The sequence below is a fragment of the Lemur catta genome, chromosome 11, assembly GCF_020740605.2.
Source record: "Lemur catta isolate mLemCat1 chromosome 11, mLemCat1.pri, whole genome shotgun sequence".
Lineage (NCBI taxonomy): Eukaryota > Metazoa > Chordata > Mammalia > Primates > Lemuridae > Lemur > Lemur catta.
In genome coordinates, this window is record NC_059138.1 from 206,404 (window position 1) to 228,240 (window position 21,837).

A 21,837-nucleotide genomic window follows, 5' to 3' on the forward strand; every position below is an offset into this window, starting at 1 on the left:
CAGTGAGGACAGAGGGATGTTCAGTGGGAACTGACGGGATGACAGTGAGGACAGAGGGATGTTCAGTGAGAACTGACGGGATGACAGTGAGGACAGAGGGATGTTCAGTGGGAACTGACAGGATAACAGTCAGGACAGAGTGGAACACTCAGTGAGAACTGACAGGTGGGAGTGGGGAAGGTGGCAGTATTGCTCCCTAACAGGACAGGTGACGGCAGGAGTGTCTGCTGAGAACCGGTGGGACTGTGTTTAAGGCAGACAGTGTGGTAGGAGGTGAAGGAGAGCTGAGAGGTCAGGAGGGCCCAGTTGCCCCGTTTTTCCTCACTTGTGTACCCGTCCCATCTTCCCTCTTTATCTCACGCTGCACACAAACGCTGTCTCTTCTTAGTTCCCAGGAATTTACACTAAAATAAATCTGATAAAAATAATACATTATGTGGAGCATAACTGTACTTCATTAACCACAGATTCCTACATGACCTTGCTGAGGAGAAGTGTGACCACGTGTTCACAGTAGTGTCTGCGATACATGCTTAATTCAACCTGTCAAGGTCTAGCAACATTGTGCTCTTTACTGTTGTTCTGTACTTAAACTCTGAGTTTATGTGCAAAGAATTTATGAGACAACTGAGGAAATTTGAATACTGACTTCATAGCTGATCGTATATTAAATTATTACTAGTAATTGTTCTAGACATCCCTTTCTTTTAGAGATTCATTCAAATATTTATAGAGGAAAAGTTATGATGCCTGGGATCCGTTTCAAAATAATTTATTGGGTGGGTGGTGAGTGTAGTTGGGGGTCAGATGAGAAAAACTGGCCGTGAGTTCATAACTAGTAAAGGTCACGGCGCCTCACAGCACTGGTCCCTTTATCTTTGCGTGTAGTTTGAAAACTTCTATAATCACTTTAAAAAATCACAAGTTTATTTCTTTCAAATACCCTAGATTTATGCTTTCCCTGCCATCTTAATATGCCTGCTGTTTAGTCTGTAGTTATTTAAAATGCAAGAAATTAATATTAAAATATAGAGGCTGGGCCTGGTGGCTCATGCCTAGAATCCCAGCACTTTGGGAGCTAAGGTGGTGAGATTACTTGAGGGCAAGAGCTCTAGAGCAGCATGGGCAACACAGTAACACCTTATCCCATCTCTACAAAAGGTACAAAAATTAGCCAGGCATGGTGACATGCACCTGTAGTCCCAGCTACTAGGGAGGCTGAGGCAGGAAGATCACTTGAGCCCAGGAGTTTGCAGCTGCAGTGAGCTATGATCGAGCTACTGCAGTCCACCCTGGGCAACAGAGCAAGACCCTGTCTCTAAAAACAATAAATAAAATAAAATATAGAACCCAAATACACAGATAGTACTTTTAGTGATATACATTTACCTAGTGTCATTTTATACACAAGGCCTTAAGGAATGTACCACTGATAATTGGTGAGAAAATAATACCTGAAAATGATTAACTGATTGTGATTTATCTAAGCTATAGGGCCTTCAAGATTTCAGGGGCGCCTGTGTTTCTAGGGCCAATGGAACTTCAGGCACAGATACACGGAACAGAACACGCAATGCAGAGAGTACCTGGCAAGCTGCCTGCAGAAAGCTTGACAGCCTTGGAGTATCAATCTTTGGTACAACTGTAGCATCAGAGATATCTCTTTTCTCACTGCCTAAAAAAACAGGTTACATAAAATCAACAAAGTTGACTCTAAAACAGTTGTGTATTCCACATCTTAGACTTCGAAGAGATGTTACAAATGAACACTAAGAGTCCCAGAAGGAAATGTCAGAAAACTTTACATTATATTCCCTAGGTTTACTAGTGATTTTTTCTAACAAAATTGGGGAATTGTTTTATAGAATGTCTGTACACTGAATCTTGTCTAAATGTATTAACAAAAATAGTTAACAGAATCAATTTAACTATTACATAAGTTTCTTTCTTTCTCAACCTGAGGAAAGGAAGTAATGTGTATCCTTGTCATACAGAGATAATTCCTTAAGAAAAACTGTCAACCAGCAAAGTATTTAACACATAAATAGCTCCAGAGTCACTAGCAGAAACCATGTATTCTAGGGATCTTCAATCTATATAGATGGAACATATTTGCAAACTGCACTTAAAATGTAAAAATTCTATATTCATGAGAACAGACTACCCCTAAGTTAAGAGCAGAGTATGTTCCAAACGGCCCCACTGTACAGTGGCTGTTTGCGATGTGGGATGTTTCCCTCTAGCTGGCAGTAAAAATGTTATAGATGCTGGTCATGGCCCAGACTGGGCCCCAAGACCAGGTTTCACTCCCCTTCTAGGTCCATAGCTCTGATGTTCATGGTTATTGTTCCACTCAAGGGTACTGGGTCTTTCCACAGTCACATACAAACACCCTTCCCCAAGAGAAAAGACATAAAGACAAAGAGCAAGAAAGGTATTAAGTAAAAATAAAAGCAAAAATATCAGCCAGACTCACGCCTGTAATCCCAGCACTCTGGGAGGCCGAGGCGGCAGGACTGTTTGAGCTCAGCAGTTCGAGACCAGCCTGAGCAAGAGTGAGACCCCATCTCTACTAAAAATAGAAAAATTAGCTGGGTATGGTGGCGCCTGTAGTCCCAGCTACTCGGGGACTGAGGCAGGAGGATCACAGGAGCCCAGCAGTTTGAGGCTGCTGTGAGCTGTGATGACGCCACTGGACCATCCCAAGGGCAACAGAGCGAGACTCTGTCTCAAAAGAAAAAAAAGTAAAGACAGTCAACTTTCAACTCAAGAGCAAAAAGAAGTCACCTCCAGAGACTACATTGCTTTCTCCTGGATGCTGGGTCCACACTTCCCTGGTCTCTATTTCTTCAGTTTGAACGTCTCTCTCAACATTATCTTCATTATACTGAACATATGCCTTAAAAACAAAAATATGCTGGAATTAATATTTGGTCTGAATTTCAGAGCAATTTGTCATTACTGAAATAAAAACAAAATTTTAAACAAATGACAGTCTTGTTTATGTAAAAACTAAGTATCATGGCATAAATAACAATGGTGCAAAGACTGCTTGCGTCTTAAACATTCGAGATATATATGTGTATATAGGTGTAATTTTCAAAAGTGTTTTCAAAAAGCCACATCAAATGATTTCCCTTGGCCGGGCGCGGTGGCTCACGCCTGTAATCCTAGCACTCTGGGAGGCCGAGGCGGGTGGATCGCTCAAGGTCAGGAGTTCGAGACCAGCCTGAGTGAGACCCCATCTCTACTAAAAATAGAAAGAAATTATATGGACAACTAAAAATATATATAGAAAAAAAAAATTAGCCGGACATAGTGGCGCATGCCTGTAGTCCCAGCTACTCGGGAGGCTGAGGCAGGAGGATTGCTTAAGCCCAGGAGTCTGAGGTTGCTGTGAGCTAGGCTGATGCCACGGCACTCACTCTAGCCCGGGCAACAAAGTGAGACTTTGTCTCAAAAAAAAAAAAAAATGATTTCCCTTTAGTCTGAAAATACTACCACCTAGCTAGCCACACTGAGTCTAGATTATGAGAGCTTGGTAAGTATTACGTACTTTGAGATCCTTTCATTACAAGGATTTTATACAAACAAGTATAACTGCTACACACCCACGTGGAACTCCAGAAACAAATCCAAACTCAACATTCAGTTTGAGTCTAAATATAACATGTGCACTATGTCAAGCTGAACTCAAAGGCTAGGAACACGGCCTGCATTCATAACATGTTACATGTGGACCACTTATCCAGGCTTCCACAGGTTCTTGGAACATCTTTAGACTTTGCATGGGCCTAATGTCCCTGGGTCCATGAGGACCACGTGATGCTGGGTACTATTCTCTGTAAGCCTAGCGCCTCCCATAGCAGCCCTATGTCCCCTCACACAGCAGCCCTGTCCCCTCACACAGCAGCTCTATGTCCCCTCACATAGTGTTCTTAAATGCTTCATGTCACAGCATCCCTACACCCCCTATAGCATCCCCACCCCCTCACACACCATCCCTCCATCCCTCATGTCACACAGTACCCCTATTCCCACCCCACAGCGTCCCTTCACGCCCCCGTCCCCTCACACATGGTCCCTACACCACATCACACACCGTCCTAACACCCTCACACCGTCCCTGTGCCTCTCACACAGCACTCTCAAGTGGCCATATTCTCGAACAAGATCCAGGAAGGCACAAACTTATTTTACTGTACTTGCATTTTGTCACTTTTTAATACGTCTGGTACTAACCTGCTTGGTGTTTTTTTTCCCAAAGTTTCTGATGTACATGTCATATTCATTCACTGGTGGCAGATCCAAGAGAGAGAAAGTGAATGAAAAATCTAAGTCAATAAGTCGAAGCAGTTTTGTACTTCGTGTCCTTTAAAATAAGTTGGAAATGAGACAAAAGTTAAATTGAAAAATATATATAGGGGAGAGTAGAGAGAACGGAAGGAACCCTATGGTCAAATGCAGGTTATTGTCAGGGACCTAACTTTTGTCTGGGTACGAGTCTGAGGTATCTAATAGTCATTAAAAATAACAAAAAGACAGTCCCACGTGTACCAACGATGTGAGCGTATCATGAACCAAACGTGCGAGTATCCCAACGCGGTGCACCTGGGGTTAACACAAATACAGTTATGACACACGTGTGCCTGCAGTTTTCACGAGCAGCAATTCACTGCACACAGGAGTTCACACTGCTTGGCTGGAGGATGACACTTCTGTCCCAACACCTGAGCTGCGGTCAGACTGCACGGCAGGCAGGGCTTTCGGGCCTGGCTCTGCCCCAGGCCACCGGCCCCAGGACGGGACCCACAGGCAGCGTCAGACGCGGCTAATCGCCCTCCACCCTCAGCTTCTGACACACCACACCCACCCCACCTCCTCTCGCCTCATGGACCGGTCTTCTTCAGTCACCTGTGCCACTTCCTCCTTTCCTTCCAGACAGCCCAAGCTTAGCACATCTGTCATCTGTCATCCCCTCGCTGGAGTATGAGCTCATCAACTCATATTCCACACAGCTGGTGCTCAGTAAATACACAGTGCACGAGGGAGGGAGGGAGTGGTCCTTCCAGCATCCGGGCGTCCCAGCGACCTGATCCCACGTGCCCGCCCCTGGCGCACAGGCCTGCAGAGGTTTCGATAAAGCCCCAGTCATCGGGGAGCGAAGTGCCAGGAGCCTCGGTGTCTGCCGCTGGCGCTCATCTCAGGGCTACCTACCTGCGGGTCCCTGCTCAGCAGTTCAGCTTTCCCAACACCTACACGACGGGCTCCTGCATCGCCCCCTTCAGGTGAATACCGGAATAAATTAACAACAGTTTTATTGTCCTGACTGGACCTCAAGTCTTACATGACCTCTGCCCATTTTCAATGAGGGATATTTGCTTACTAAACTATAAAACGTCTTATGCACTGGAGATAGTAAACTGCTACCATATATTCTGCAAATATATTTTCCCAACTGGTCAGTTACCTTTAAATTCTGTCACATTCATGGACTAGAGTGACTTACAGAAATTTGATTTTTTGAGATATAATCCATTACTTTTTTAATTTTTTGTTTTTATTCTTAGAAAGTCCTTTCCTATCACTGAAATGACTACTTATATTACCTATGCTCTTCTTTTCATTTATCTTTTTAATCTAGTTAGAATTTATCTTGCATATGTTACAAAGCAGGTTATCTATTTCCCCCCAAATTTCTAATGAATTTACTCAATTTACATCTACTAGTGTAAGTGCCTCTATGGTTACTGTCTTCTCTGTATCTGTATTTCCTCACAACACACAAACACACAAACGCCGAACTCTTCCACATCCCTCTAAAGCTGCCGTCCCCAAGCCCCAGGCCATGCCCGGTCCTGGCCGCGGCCTGTCAGGAACTGCTGTGCGTCACTGTCACCGCGTGAGCTGCGCCTCTGGGCCTCCCTGCTCCCCCTCATGCCGGAAAAGTTCATTTATGTCTCAGCCTTTGGCTTTTTAAACTTTCCTTTTAAAATCTTTAATATAATTTCTGACCCAAAATAGTCCACCCTACACCTGTATGTTACGTATCACAATGTAATTAACATCACAGAGCTAGGAAGGCACCAACGCCCTGTGTCTACGTGGGCTCCTCTGGCCCTGTCCCCGGAGCCCCACTGCCCACAGCAGTCGCCACACTCAGTTTTGTGGTTATCATTTTCTTGCTTTTTAAAATATGTTATCTCATATTTATGTGCCTAAACAAGACACTGTATAGCTTTGACTTTTTCTGAGTTTGTAAAAATTGTGTTAAACCACATGTACTTTTCTGAGAAGTCGAATAATGTGAAAAAAACCCCAGCCATAGGGCCGGAAACTTCCATTTTATAATCTCATTTAGCAAATACTTATTGAGCACTTACTAAGGCCAGGTACTGAGCTAGGTGATACAGATTTTAAACCTACCTTTTTTAAAAAAAAAAATCTTTATTTTTTCATTTACTCATCAGTCATATTTGGATTTAGTACAATAGACCCTTGACTTGAAAATAATCTTTTATAAATTTCTAAACTTTATGAATCTCTAAATTCCCAGGAATCAGCAGGGTGGACTCTGGTATCCAGCTCGACTCTGCACAACGGCTGGCCCTGGGGGCTCCCTGCGTCTGCGAGTGGGGCTGGCCCTGGGGGCTCCCCGCGTCCGCGAGTAGGGCTGCGGGACTGGGGGCTCCCCGCGTCCGCGAGTGGGGCTGCGGGACTGGGGGCTCCCCGCGTCCGCGAGTGGGGCTGCGGGACTGGGGGCTCCCCGCGTCCGCGAGTGGGGCTGCAAGACTGGGGGCTCCCCGCATCCGCGAGTGGGGCTGGCCCTGGGGGCTCCCTGCGTCCGCGAGTGGGGCTGCAAGACTGGGGGCTCCCCGCGTCCGCGAGTGGGGCTGGCCCTGGGGGCTCCCCGCGTCCGCGAGTGGGGCTGCAAGACTGGGGGCTCCCCGCGTCCGCGAGTGGGGCTGGCCCTGGGGGCTCCCCGTGTCCGCGAGTGGGGCTGCGGGACTGGGCGACACGCGGGAAGCCCAGCACAGGCCACGGCACACCACGACGTGAGAGCACTGCGCGCGCCCGTGCACCAGGCAGGGTAGGGGATGGGTTTGTGCCCTCAGTCGTGCCTGTCTCCTCTGGGTTAGTGCCCTCGGTCGTGCCCGCCTCCTCGGCCTGCCCGCCTGAAGACAGGCACAGGGATGCTCAGCTCGGGCTCTCACAGGACCCCTGGCATGGCTGGGCCTGCGGGGAGGGTGGTGCTGGGCCAGGGGTCGCCCACCCTGGGCCACCCCACGGCTCTGTGAGAGCTGCCGGGATTCGCCCTCAGCCCAAACAGGCTCGCACCCTCGAGACCAGGCCAGGAGGCAGCCGCGACCTACGGCAGACATCCGTGCCCAGGGGCCCATCCACAGCAGCCCCGCTTGCACTGTTAGCCTAATATCCGAACACAGAAATGGAGTGCAAACCATATACTCAAACAGGCCCTAGTGAAAACAAAACCACAAGCTCTGTTTTTTAAAAGTATGTTGAAGAGAAGTATATTAATACCTTCTGCAAATTTCCCAGTACACCTACTTTTGCTTAAGGGCCTGAGTCCGACTCTTTTGACGGTGTGAAGCTGTTGCAAAATCCACAAAAATCCCACAAACAGAGGCTCTGGATGGGGAACTGTTTGCATCTGTAAAATGGGGAAAAAAAGGTATTTTTTGTGACATTAAAATATCTCTTCCAAGCAAAAAAAAAAAAATCAATTCGAAGCAAAACAATTCGAAGCATACATGAAAGTTATACTCAGTAAGCTCTTCACTCAAATCAATAGCAACAATAAGCATCTTTCACAAGCGTTTAAGGGGCCTCCGCCTGCACATCTCATCCAAACTGTCAGGTACCAGGGCGAAGGTTACTGATCATCCACTGTATGTGTCCGCCACACTACTGTCAGAAACATTATGAATGCATAGCAGAGCAGCACACCCACCAAAACCACAAATAAATAAAGATTATATTCTAGTGAGGGAATTGGAACAGGAATATACAAAATAGCTAAAAAACAGAAACATATGAGTATACAAAATAGTATACAAAATAGCTAAAAAATGGAAACAAATTAATACTGGAACAATTACTTAATATTCCAAAGAACACAAACAGGAGAATGCAGGCGAGAGCCTCCCCATAAGACCTCCTGAAGTTTCCAGAGATGTGCTGAGATTAACTGCCAGGCTGCCGTCCCTCAGTTTAGGACAGCCTGGCACTCTTTTAAGGCACTTTATGTGTACTAGTTTATTTAATTGTCCTAGCAACAACCTTGAAGAAAGCCTTGTCCTTATTTTACAAATAAGGAAAGCAAGGCACAGAGGTTAGGCAACTGCCCGAGCTCACACAGCCAGTAAGTGACAGAGCCAGGCCTGAGACCCCAGGGCCGGCGCTGCTGCGCACTGCTGTGTGCTCCCCCTGCGTGCGGAGCGGAGTGGGACCCCACGCCATGGCAGCCCTCCCAACCCGCCACCTGGGCCGGCTCAGCCGGACTGCAGCCCTGAGGGCAGCTCAACCTCAGCCGAGTAGCAACGATTCCTTCAAATAAAAAATATGCTAAAAAGTAATCTCTCGTGTTGGGGGTTGTAAATTCTAATCTTGTAAATCAGGCTGGCAAGGACATGATGCTAAGCATCAACATAGGAAATGGATAACAAAAAGGTTATTCAAAGGCCTGCTAGGGAAATCAGGAACTTTAAGCATAAAATCTTGCTCACTTCCTGGCAACCCCAGGGCAGTGAGCCCTGAATGTCCTGGCGAAATCCTGCCTGTTGGTGGCACCAGAGCCTCCCGTGTGCGCTGCCCCTCCACAGGGGAGTCACCCAACCAGCCCTGGACCACAGCCAGGGGACAGGCCAAATGGAGGCGGCCTCACCCCAGCTTCAAACAAATCTTTTCAGCCGTAAGCGTGAGGAACACTGTGTGTCAGCCCTGCCCAGCTGAGCTTGCTGCCTCTGTGGCACGTACACAACACGAGGGTCATAATCACTCTGCAAAACCTTCTTCTGCACTACCACATTATATTAATTACTAATTATAATTAATTAATTACTGATTATTTTACTAAAGTAGTATATCATCCAATATTTTTCATGTTGTCCCATTTTACCTTTAATGCTAATGTTTTATCAGAATGTCATAGTTTTCTCTTTACATGATTTTATTTATTTATTTTTTTAGAGACAGGGTCTCGCTCTGTCACACAGGCTAGAGTGCAGTGGAGAGATCATAGCTCACTGCAGCCTCAAGCAATCCTCATGCCTCAGCCTCCTGAGGAGCTGGGACTACACGTGCACGCCACCATACCTGGATAATTTTTCTATTTTTTGTACAGACAAAAAATGTTGCTCAGGCTGGTCTCGAACTCCTGGCCTCTTCCCACCTCGGCCTCCCAAAGTGCTGGGATTACAAGTGTGGGCCACTGCACCCAGCCCCCTTTCAGAGATTATAAAACATTGGCTCCTACCCCCACAAGTAACTATCATATCAAGATGCTAAGAATTTCCAGGAAAACTATTAATACATTTCTAATTTTGTTTAAAACAAATCCTTGAGGAAAAAGGCTCAGCCCAGAGTGTGAGCCATGACAGGCTCTGCTGGGCAGTGTCCCGAGCTTCACGCCCCTTGACCCCGCGGTTCTCTGCCTCACCTGGTTCTCGTCTGCTGACAGCCACAGCCACTGCCTTGTGGAAGCTCCAGGCGAGCAGTACCCGGAAAAGCAAGTGCGACTTCCCGCCCACAGCCTGAGCGGGACGCTGGCCACACAGGACAAGAGGCCCCAGCACCCACGGTGCGACTTCCCGCCCACAGCCTGAGCGGGACGCTGGCCACACAGGAAAAGAGGCCCCAGCGCCCACGGTGCCCCCAGCCTGGGTGCTGGGCACAGGTAACCTCAGCCGCTTAAACGTCTCCTGTGTGCCTCGTAGGTGCAGGTGCAAGGGGAACAGCCCCGCCGTGACACCGTGACGTCAGGATGCCCGCTCGCCAGTCGGAACGATCCCGTCCCAGACAGCCGTCCCTGAGGCTCAGTCCCCAGCACCATGCGGGCAGACAGACGCGCATACCTGTCCTGGATTCCCTTTCCCGTTCCACTCCACCTTGATTCCGAGATAGCTTCAAAGACAACTCGCCAATCCTCTCATTTTCCGCGCTGATGGCTTTTTGAATTTCTTGTATCTCCCTTTTCTGGGCTGGAGGAAGTTCTTCCAGCGTCCCTCTTAGCTCGGGCTCAGCACTGCCGTCCTCGTCATCGTCACAGACCTCAAAGTCGTCCTCATACTCCTGCAAACAACAACAGTGCTTTCGGGACCCTTAAGACAAACCGACGTTGTCAACACTTACCCTGAACAAAACATCACCACTCACCATTTTAAACAGACAACGTCCTTAGAATGGCTAAGAAAGACTTTTACAGTTCACTGATTTTAATGTCCTCGAGCTATTATATAAACCCATATAAACTGCGGCACTTGTTCCTCCAAAAATAAATCACACAATATAAAACCAGACATACCAAAGCTATCAGAAAAAATAATGTGAAAACATTTGTGTGAGAATGTGAAAGTGTGTGTATGTGTATAGATACACACACACACGTTTGAATGCGGTACACTTAAATACAGGTTAAATTGTGAAATCATTTAATTACGTTATACTGGTAAGCATTGGTATAACAAGTTTTTCATAGATAACAGCTAGACCTAAATCAAACTTAATCAGATATTAAGTAATAAAAAGAGGAAAAAAAGCTATTAAATTATTATACATAAGCTGATTTTAAGAATAAATGATTTTTAAGCTGAGAAAAATTTTAAGTTTTATACATACTTCAAAATCATCTTCAAAACTGGCTGTATATTCATTATCTCTAGCATTTTCTGAATCAATCTCTTCCTTTTCAATTTCCTAGAGGTAAAAATCAAACATAAAACAAAAAAATTCAATTATAAATGTTAATACTGCAAATAGGTTAGAAGAATATATATGTTTTCTGAGATTCACTTGTTATTGCTAATTTTTTTTTTTTTTTTTGAGACAGAGTCTCGCTCTGTTGCCCAGGCTAGAGTGAGTGCCGTGGCGTCAGCCTAGCTCACAGCAACCTCAAACTCCTGGGCTTAAGGGATCCTACTGCCTCAGCCTTCCGGGTAGCTGGGACTACAAGCATGCGCCACCACGCCCGGCTAATTTTTTGTATATATATTTTAGCTGGCCAGATAATTTCTTTCTATTTTTAGTAGAGACGAGGTCTCGCTCTTGCCCAGGCTGGTCTCGAACTCCTGAGCTCATACGATCCACCCGCCTCGGCCTCCCAGAGTGCTAGGATTACAGGCGCGAGCCACTGCGCCTGGCCATTGTAATTGCTAATTTTAACATGTAAGTATTTATAAAACATAACCTAACTTCAAACTCTTCTATGAAATACCCTTGCTAACATATAGGTGTGACCAAAAAGAGAAAACAATAAAGATATCCTTTTGAGGAAACATCTATAATCCTAGTGGCTAAAAGTAATTTTTAGAAAGAATTATACAAACGAATTCCAAATGTTCAGCAGTCCATTTCTTGCCCATGAATGTATATGATATAACATGTGCCCACCGAGTGGTGCACACCTCACTGCCGAGGTCAGAAACAGGCAGAACAGCGTGCTCTGTGCAGGGGAAGCCCCGGCCCCTGCCTTTCCCTGCAGGAGACAAGCTGCTCCCATCCTGCCTGGGACTTCGTGTCGGAGGGCGCTGGGCTAAGTGCTCCCTCCAGGGATACACAGGGCCCGCCACGCCGTGGTGGCAGAGCCTGCCTGGCCAGGCTCCGAGGCCTGGGGCGGCCCCGCAGGGCACTGAGGCCTTGTGGGTCTGGGGCTGAGGGCAAGAGTGAGAGCTTGCCTGGAACAGAGAGTTGAAACACGTCGTAGGCTTCTACACTCAGAGGGCAGCAGAAATGTGACGTATGTTTAGAAAACTCGTATTTCCCCCAAAAGTTGTTTCTCCTCTTATCGACAACTGCCCTTGCACACCCCAGTTACTGGCAACAGCACCCAAGACACACAGTCACACACTCTCCAGGGGCCCCGCGGGCTGCACAGGCCCGGCCCACCTGGACTGTCACCTGGGGCCAGCACTGTCCCTCTGGGCTCCCTCGGGATTCCCACGGAGCTCACAGGCATCCTTCTGAGACAGAACCCTGACCACACCACACAGCCATCGTGGGGCTGCGACTGTCACCCTGGGGTGGGAACCTGCGAAGGGGGTCACCGTGGTGCCTGGGGCAGCAGGAGCGCGGTGCCGGCACAGACGGGCCCAGGTGCAGAGCAGGGGAGGTGTCGGGGCCACTGACCAGGACGTGGACACACAGGCAGAGGACAGGGAGGGTCAGCATGGGGGGCCCGCCAGGGAGGGGTCCCAGGAGGCCTGAGGCAGTGACACCCCGGAAAAGGCAAAGCTATGAAGACACTGAAAGGATCAGTGGTCACCAGGAATGAGGGGGGAGGGAGGGACGAACAGACGGAGTGCAGAGGATTTTTAGGGCCGTGAATCTACTCTGTGGGACACTCTAACGGTGGATACAGGTCACCGTATGTTTGTCCAAAGCCACAGGATGTGACACCAAGAGTGAGTCCTGATGTAAGCTGTGGACTCTGGGTGATAACGATGTATCCATGTGGCTCATCGACTGTGACAAATGTACCACCCTGGTAGGGACGCGGATAATGGGGGAGGCCGTGCGTGTGTGGGGCCAGGGGGTTCATGGGAAATCTCTGCACCTTCCTCCCAATTTTGCTGTGATCCTAAAACTGCTCTAAAAGATAAAATCTTATTTTAAAAAAGCAAGGTCCCCTTAGCACACTGTCATATAAAGCCACTGAACATTATATCGAATGACACAGGCTGCTTTACCGTACCAGTAACTGCAACACCTGCTGATTGATAAGAACAACACAAGCACATGCCGTGCGGGGGCTAAACTGACAGCGTCACACTCCTCACTCACTTCCAAGCTCAGCATGAGCCAGTGACTCTTCATCCTGGCCTACGTCTAGCACCGATTTTGAAACCACGATTCGTGCACTTGACACACACTCGCAGCACACCTGGCATGCGCCCAGCACCCAGCCAGGCAGCAGATACTGTCACTTCTTGGCAGAGCTGGAACCACTGGGGGACAGACCCGTGGGATGGGGACACGACGGTGCTGTCAGCAGGGACTCGCCTGCCCCACGGGCCACTGAGCAGAGCCCCTGCTCAGCCTCCACAGCTCCAGACCAGCCTCTCCAGAGTCACCTGCCATCAATCATTCTCTCTCCTCTGGGGAACGTGACCACGCTGGTCTCACACGCGTCTGAAAAGTGTTACCTTGCATGTTTCTCAGCAACAACGGCTCGAACCACGTCTCTGATGATCTCTCTCGCATCTCTGACGTGATGCAGAGCAGAGATGAGAGGCTGGCTGTTCACTCAACCCAAACCTCGTCCCCACAGAGCTCTTGCAGAAGGACAAGGCTGTGGTGTCGGGAGGCACACGGTCCCGCCACCTTCCTCTGCTCCCGTCACCAAGACTGCCTTCCACGTGACCAGGGACATTCAAACAAGTGCAAATACAAATCTCATATTAAAATCTCATCAATCCCTTCATGTTGATGCTCTGTGTTCTCAAAGGAACACTAACCACACTGATAAAGAGGTGACAGGAAAGCAAGGAAACGTGAGAGAAAGCGCGTGTGTGGATGGCGCTGTGAGAACATCAAGGACGCACTCTGCTCACCACGGTCTCCTCGTGTCCTCGCCTCTGCACCAGCTTCCACCCGCAGGAGCCCTCCTCACGGCCGTGCTGGGGAGAGAGGACAGCCACAATCAGCAGGGGGCGGCCCGGTGGCCTGCGACCCACAGACACTGTCCCGGCCCCTCAGCCGTCAGGGGCTCACGCTGTGAATCCGGGTCCCAGCTGTGTGGCTGAGGGTAGGTAACTTCACCTCTCTCTGCCTCAGTTTTCTCCTTAAATTGAGAATTGCTGCACCTCCGTCACGGGAGCAGTGAGAGGACTGGATGAGGTGCTGCCCCTACACCACCAACCCCTGCGTCTGACCCGGAAAAGGCTTCCTGAGTGTCACCTACTGTTGTCACCACTAGTAAGGGACAACACCTAGAAGTCACCACCCAAAACTATTCAGTGGCAATGTAATGTGTTATTCATGAAGAAAGCAGAAAGAATTTTCCACGTGCCCAGAAAGTTATTCTGGCACACCGCGGGCTCTCCACACACGCGGAAGACCTGCAGCAAGATAAATTCAGTGCTGACGCTGTAAAACAGGATCCAACCCTAAGCCAAAACGAGCTGTCAGGTATCTTTATGATTCTTCTGGAATTTCTCCAGGGAAATACACATCACATAGTTTACTTCTCTTAAAAAAAAAAAAAAGGAAAATAGGCCGGGCGCGGTGGCTCACGCCTGTAATCCTAGCTCTGGGAGGCCGAGGCGGGTGGATCGCTCGAGGTCAGGAGTTCGAGACCAGCCTGAGCAAGAGTGAGACCCCGTCTCTACTAAAAATAGAAAGAAATTATCTGGCCAACTAAAAAATATATATACAAAAAAATTAGCCGGGCATGGTGGCTCATGCCTGTAGTCCCAGCTACTAGGGAGGCTGAGGCAGTAGGATCGCTTAAGCCCAGGAGTTTGAGGTTGCTGTGAGCTAGGCTGATGCCACGGCACTCACTCTAGCCCGGGCAACAAAGTGACACTCTGTCTCAAAAAAAAAAAAAAAAAAAAGGAAAGTAAAATATCTCATTGATAATTTTTATATTGATTATAAGTTGAAAAAATATAATTTTAGATTTACTGGATTATACAAGATAGTATTAGAATTAATTTCATTTTTCTTTTTTACATTTTTAATGTGACTACAAGAAAATTTATAATTATAAATGCGACTCACATTATAATTCTAGTGTACAACACTAATCTGGAGCTTACAGAAAAAAATTGGGAGACATGAGAAAAACAGAAAAAAACTCTACATATTTTCATCCAACAACTCCACAATTCCGTATCAAGAAATTTATTCCCAAAGGAATGTGGCAGATCTATGAGGGCTGTCTGGAAAGTACCCAGCCATTGTTAATATAATGAGAACGTGTTACGTGGCGGGGCACCTTCCAGACAGCCCTGTATATCACTCTTACCCAAGGGATTTCCACAATGAACCGAGAGAAACAGCAGGATGCAGAGAGAGAGAGAGAGAGAACAACAAAACAAAATGGCATTCAAATTCCCCAAAATACATACCAATGGATGATTATAAAACATGAGAAGAAATATTTGTAAGGCTTTTCCTGTGGTACAGAGTACGGTCATAGCTAGATATTAAGAAATTCGACCACCACCCAAAACTGAATGAATAAAACACATTCACATCCAAACAACAGGTGCTGTATGATCTCATTTATATAAAACTACATGTATTCGAACACGTGTATGGAACAAAGAGATTCATAAAATTATGGCACCAAATTGTTAAATGTGATTATCTCCAGGTCATGGGATTCAGATAACTATCAAAGAAAGAAAAAATTATTTTTCAGAAATAATTCCATAGAAGCCCGAATATGCCTGCCACATTGTCTGTGATAACAAAAAAAAACCTAGGAAAACGTGATGATAATAATGCCACAATATGACATTTTATAATTATTAAATAATCACCATGAAGATGGTTCTCATGGTAACTACGAGGTGATATAAAATGTGAAGACTAGAGAAATGCTGACATGCTAAGGACAAGAAACAGCACATTACAGCTCACACTACTCACAAATACACACACACACACACACACACACACACACACACACACACACGGTAACCTAAAACATGCAACGAGGCACTGTGCGTGTGAGCACTAACAAGTGTTTGACGGAATGTGCCGGACAAGCCATCTCAGCCTGGGCGTCTTTGGGGGAAGATTCTTAACTCTAATGCAATTTCCTGACTTATCTATTCAGGCTATTTCTTCCTGAAGCAGTTTTAGTCATTTATACCTCTATGCATTTGTCCCTTCACCTAAATTGTCTAATTTGTCAGCACAAAATGCTGTTCTGTCCGTTACTGAAAGTGGGGGGCTAAACTCTCTGCTGTTGTGAATTGTCTCTTTCTCCCTTCAATTCTGTCAACTGAGCTTCTCGTACTTTGGGGCTCCCCTGTGAGGTCCGCATTCGCTTATAACTGTTGCATCTCCTCACTGAACAACCACGTGGTCACTGTGAATGTCTGTCTCCAGTGACGCTTCCTGTCTGCAGGTCTGTTCCATCTGCTACTGGTAAAGCCACCCGGCTCTCCTGCAGCTGTCGCTGGATGGTCGGTGTGTGTCCATCTTTTCACTCTCAATCTATTTGCGTCTAAAATCTCAAGTGAGCCTCCAGTGTGCCTTCTGGGATCACCATCCAAATAAACCACTCGCTCAGGATCAAAATAAACCACCTTCCTGGCTCAGGCTCTGCTCCCAAGGGGAAACCCAAACTAACGTGTACTAAAATGGACAGACCCTCCGTGCAGACTACCTTACCTTCCTTCTTGAGTCTTTCTCTTTTCCATTATTCCTCACTAAATTCTCTGCATGCCTGGAAAGCAAACATGATCAAGGTCAAATTTATTTTTAAATGAAGACCTAAAAATTAAAACATTTTCCATATCAGTGAAAGCTCCTGTCAGCATTTTGCTGTGATTAAGAACTGCTATAGGTGGGCAAAGCATGTTTTATTAGAACTATGCACACTAAAGTCTTCCTAACATTTTTACCATTTCAGCAGTAATTCAAGATAAAAAATATCTTCTGTAGGGAGAAGAAACTATGTGTTTTACCAAACGTCTGTGTGTGGGCACGAATCTATACCCTTTAAGAGTTCTAGAAATTTTCTATAATTTTATTAGTCACCCTCAAATACTATTTTATATTTAATATAATATTCGTATTTCCAAAGGAAAAATTTATCTTGAAATATGCTCTATTTTTAATCATATTTTTTATGTTAGTACAGACCTAAAATACTTTCAAAATTTCAAATTGCTTCTCAATTTCTAGAACTTACATTCATACCAATTTAATATAATGTGCTTTAACAGATATATAGACTCGAGCAAAAAAGCTTCCTTGTGCATTCTAGCATATTTTCAATATAAAATCTAGGAATCTGACCCCCCAAGAAAGTGCTAGCTTTTTTCAAACTTGTAAAAATTGGGGGAAGACATTTAACCTGAGTTTTCCTAATATATGAAAAAATTACAATACATGGTTGTCATAGAGAACAAATTAAAATCTAGGGCTTATACACAAAATGAGAGCTTATACATAAGCACTAACCTAATCTGTAACCTTCACACAACCCACTCAAAGTCAGCATTATCATCAAGCGTCATGGAAGGGCCAGCCGGCATCACCGCCAGGGGCTGACGCAGAATTCTAGCCAAGGACGGCGCTGGGCCCTCGCCCTCGCTGCTTCTCTGCGGCAGCGAGATGAACGCGCTGCTTTCCTTGTGTTCACAACGTGCAGACGCTGGGCGGGGTGTGTACGTGCGTGCATGTGCATGTGTGTGTGCACGCGCGTGTGCGTGTGTGCGTGCGTGTGCATGTGTGTGTGCTGGCACACCTTGCTTTTAGTGGGTGCGAACCAGAGTGAGCTTGCTCCTGCCCATAAAAGGGGCTGAACTGTCCACCCAGAGACACCTCGGCTTCAGGCAGAGAAGGGACTGAAGGGACTTCAAAAGGAATTATTCTTTCCAAAGTGATTGCTGATTTTCTAATTTTGTGTGAGCAAACATAAAACAGGCAAAAAATGAGCTAATGATTTATAACAGGTTTCCATGCTCCTCTAATGTACCTAAACCATACTGTCCCATTTGGAGGGGGTTAGATCTGGAATGAAGTGTATCTATCATCTGTTCCTGTTTACTGGCTATCATTGGGGCCAACGGGAAAAACTCATCGTTCACGCATTCCATGGGAGCCACAGCACACGCGACCGTCAACCGGGGGCGCCTGCTCCTCCTTACTGGCTGCTGGTCCCGTCTCTCCTCGAACTGGCACCCCGACTCCTGTGTTCACCGTTCTGCCAGACAGAAACACAATTCCCCGGCCACTAATCAGCATGTCCCAGCGAGCTGAGCACAGTTAGTAAGTGCCATAAAACAAGCACAGATTAAAAATTTAATAGGTATTTTAAAATAACTATTTTTAGCAGCGATTTTTAGTAAATTAATGCCAGTAAAATAAATAAAAGTATAGTATTTTTAAAGGGTGATTACATATTACATCAGTAAGTAAAAGAATTACAGTCATCCATTTCACATGAGCAACACACTATTTACAGATAAGCCTGACTAGTTCCTTATACTGCTTAAAATGATAAACTTTCAAACATACAGTTTGTAACTATTTCACAGATCCATGCACTTATAAAAAAAAAAATTTTGAACAATCTTCCCTTGAATTAAGCAAATTTTTAAAACTAATATTAAAACTATGAGATTATAAATCACTACATGCAGACAGATTGAGCTGAGGGAGCAGGAAGGGACGTGGCCGCCCCAGGGTGAAGGCATGCGGGGGGAGGCCTCTGGGGAAGACCACAGACCTGGGGGTGGTCCCCAAGAGCATGGAGCAGAACAGCAGCATCAAGGCAGAGCTAAGAAAGAGCAGTCCAGACAACCACACACAACACCTATCAACAGCCTTAAAAAGAGTTAAAAATATCTAAACACTTCCCTTGACTTGTAAATTCTACTTGTAAATTCTTAACGTTGATAAGAAATCAACGTTAGGAAACAATCAACCACATGCATTAAGATTTTCAACCTGCTCATCATACAATAATTTACAATTTCAAAAAAGTCAATAACCTGAATGTTCAATGTTGGAATACTTGCAAAATAAACGAGGTTATGAGCACATGATAGAATACCAGAGGACTACTAAATATCCCAGTATTAAAAAGTTATTTCCCAGAATAAAGAGAAAAGAGTAGCCTAATTCCACCTTTGCTTTTGTACAAAGTTCACTTATGCACAGGAGAAAGGACAGCAAGGATTTATGCACATATTACAAAATATATTATCTCTGGGTTAGCATCATGAGTAATTTTTAGTTTTTATACTTCCCTGTATTTAAAAATCTTTCCAAAGTTAATCTTTTTAAAGTATAACTACATGCTAAACAGGAGAAAAGCAATCGAGTTAATCATAAGGATTAACGCTGGGTGGCCCTGGCCCCGCACTGGGGGCCGCAGCCGGTGGTGACGCTGGTGGCAGGCTGCACACGGGCCAGTGACGTGTCAGGGACACTGGTGACTGCACAGCGCGTGGACCTCCATTCTCGCCACCCAGGCAGCGCTCGGCGAGGTGGCTGCCTGCTAACCCCAGCGCCCACGTGAGGCAGAGCTGGGCCTGAGCCTGGCACTTTGTCATCGAGCCTCTGTGGCGTTGCCGCCCCACCCAGCAGGACTCACGCTCAGGGTAGGAGAGGCCTAGGGCAGGATCAGATATTTACAAGAGACGTCTGAAGTCACTACTTCCAGGAGCAAGAAGAAGCACGACCCGATGCTCAGAAGGATAAAAGCGTGGCCAGGAGGATAACAGAGAGGTGGGGTCACTGGTCAGGCACCTCAGAGAACACTTGGTATATCGGTGACACTTAAACACACTCTACCTCTAATGGATAAGTAGACGGGCTTACAACAAAAGACACAAAATTATTATTAAAATAATAGGTCAAAAACCACCTGGAAAAAGTGAGAGAGAACCAAGCAGAACACCCGTCCCTGGGAACTGTCCTGGTTCCTATCTGTGTCCTGGCACAGTCACTAATCACGCCCTTGCATCTCATGGTCACCTCAGGAAAATCATCAGATGCTAGGCTAGCGTGGTGACCAAGTTAGAAAGTATCGTTTGGCCATGAGCAGTGGTTCACACCTACAAACCCATCACCTTGGGAGGCCAAGGCGGGAGGATCACTTGAGCCTAGAAGTTCCAGCCCAGCGTGAGCAATAGCAAGACTCTGTCTTATAAAAAAAAAAAAAAAAATTATCTTTTGAGTACCTGAAAGTCAACACACACAAAAAATTAATTACATAATGCTCAATAACCATTCCTGATGTTATGTTGTATATTTGTTTGTTTGTTTTAGAGACAGGGTCTTGCTCTGTTGCCCAGGCTAGAGTGCAGTGGCATCACCACAGCTCACAGCAGCCTCAAAGTCTGGGGCTCCAGTGATCCTCCCACCTCAGCCTCCCGAGCAGCTGGGACTACAGGCGCACACCACCACGCCCAGCTAATTTTCTATTTTTAGCAGAGATGGGGCCTTGCTCTAGCTCAGGCTGCTCTCAAACTGCTACCCTCCGGTGATCTCCCTCCCTCAGCGTCCCAGACTGCGGGGATTACAGGTGTGCACCACCCCGTCCGGCCAAAGCTTTTCTTTGTTCCCAGCTGTATCCTCAGCACCTCAAACAGTGCCCAGCACAGAGCGGCCACTTAAATCATCTGAAAAGGAAGTCCATCAGCTCATCAGTCAGAACAACCTTTTTTCTAGAATTAATTTTGAAGGCAGTGGTTTTACAAAGATGCAGAAAAATGTTCTTCATGGATTTATACAGCTGCCCTTTATAAAAGCCAAATGTATACATGAAGACATGTGCAGAAAGACATTTCTGGGGGGAAGTGAACAAATGTGACCTAAGCATGTCCTTTCTTGTCATTAAATTCAACCTAGGAATGGGCCCCAGGCAAGTTCAATTGCATGTTAGCAATGGGATCTAAGTGGTGGGTACAGGGTGTCCCCTCTGAAAATCTGCCAACTTTGCTCTATGTTTGAAAACATTCATAATATGTTTGGGAAAGAAATGAAAAATTTCTGATCTATGCCAGGCACGGTGGCTTACGCCTATAATCCTAGCCCTCCGGGAGGCCAAGGCGGGAGGATTGCTTGAGCTCAGGAGTTCGAGACCAGCCTGAGCAATTGTGAGACCCCGTCTCTACTAAAAATAGAAAGAAATTATATGGACAGCTAAAAAAATATATAAAAAAATTAGCCGGGCATGGTGGCACGAGCCTGTAGTCCTAGATACTCGGGAGGCTGAGGCAGGAGGATCCCTTGAGCCCAGAAGTTTGAGGTTGGTGTGAGCGAGGCTGATGCCACAGCATTCTAGTCCGGGCAACAGAGTGAGACTCTGTCTCAAAAAAAAAAAAAAAAGAAAGAAAAGAAAAAAAATTTCTGATCTAGGGAAAGATATTTACAAAACAAGAATGAATACCCATCCCTGAGATTTTTAATGGTGGGTACATCGGGAATGTAAACCTGCTGTGAGGCGGGTAAGAGGGATGTCTACAGGCTTTAGACACCATATTCGTAGGCAGTGAACTGGCACTTCTTACCACGGCTCAGAGGCGGGACCAGACAGAGGCCGTGGGCTGCGAGCGGCACAGGTGAATGGGGCCGGCTCTGGGCAACGCGAGGGGCTTGAGGACCCTGCTCACGGCACAGGCAGCGCACAGCACAGGCTGAGCCTACCAGCCCGGCAGCACCTGCTCCTAACCAGACAGCGTCTCAGTCTACATGCTCCTGGCATGGACCCAGCGGTGTCTGGCTCTCACGACACACACGTGTGCCTTGCTGGACGTCAGCCGTGCGCTGCCTCCCCGGCAACGTCTACCTGCAGCGGCACGTCCACAGCCTCAGACACCACCTGATCCACTTTAAAGGAAGCCCCACTAAGAAACAGAAGAATAAAACCACTTTAGCTTCAGATTCTGAAAAAACAGAGCAGCAAAAAGT

The 21,837-nt window shown here is 46.5% G+C and overlaps 1 protein-coding gene across 4 annotated transcripts in view; it reads right to left on the reverse strand.

Annotated features, from left to right (window-relative positions):
- The window catches only part of DYNC2I1 (dynein 2 intermediate chain 1), a 65,523-nt gene that overhangs the window by 32,591 nt on the left and 11,095 nt on the right, over positions 1 to 21,837 (reverse strand). For 3 of the 4 annotated variants that reach the window (XR_006738152.1, XR_006738153.1, XM_045564443.1), the window contains exons 6-14: positions 18,066 to 18,121; positions 16,582 to 16,636; positions 13,788 to 13,853; positions 10,858 to 10,935; positions 10,095 to 10,311; positions 7,570 to 7,672; positions 4,243 to 4,372; positions 2,788 to 2,899; positions 1,587 to 1,675 (exon numbers count right to left, since the gene is read on the reverse strand). Coding sequence is in view for 2 of the 4 variants with exons in the window: in XM_045564443.1 (XP_045420399.1) it covers positions 1,587 to 1,675; positions 2,788 to 2,899; positions 4,243 to 4,372; positions 7,570 to 7,672; positions 10,095 to 10,311; positions 10,858 to 10,935; positions 13,788 to 13,853; positions 16,582 to 16,636; positions 18,066 to 18,121 (906 nt within the window). In the remaining 2 variants the exon portion in view is untranslated. The remainder of the gene's footprint in view (positions 1 to 1,586; positions 1,676 to 2,787; positions 2,900 to 4,242; positions 4,373 to 7,569; positions 7,673 to 10,094; positions 10,312 to 10,857; positions 10,936 to 13,787; positions 13,854 to 16,581; positions 16,637 to 18,065; positions 18,122 to 21,837) is intronic. The other variant, XM_045564444.1, reaches the window with a different exon arrangement.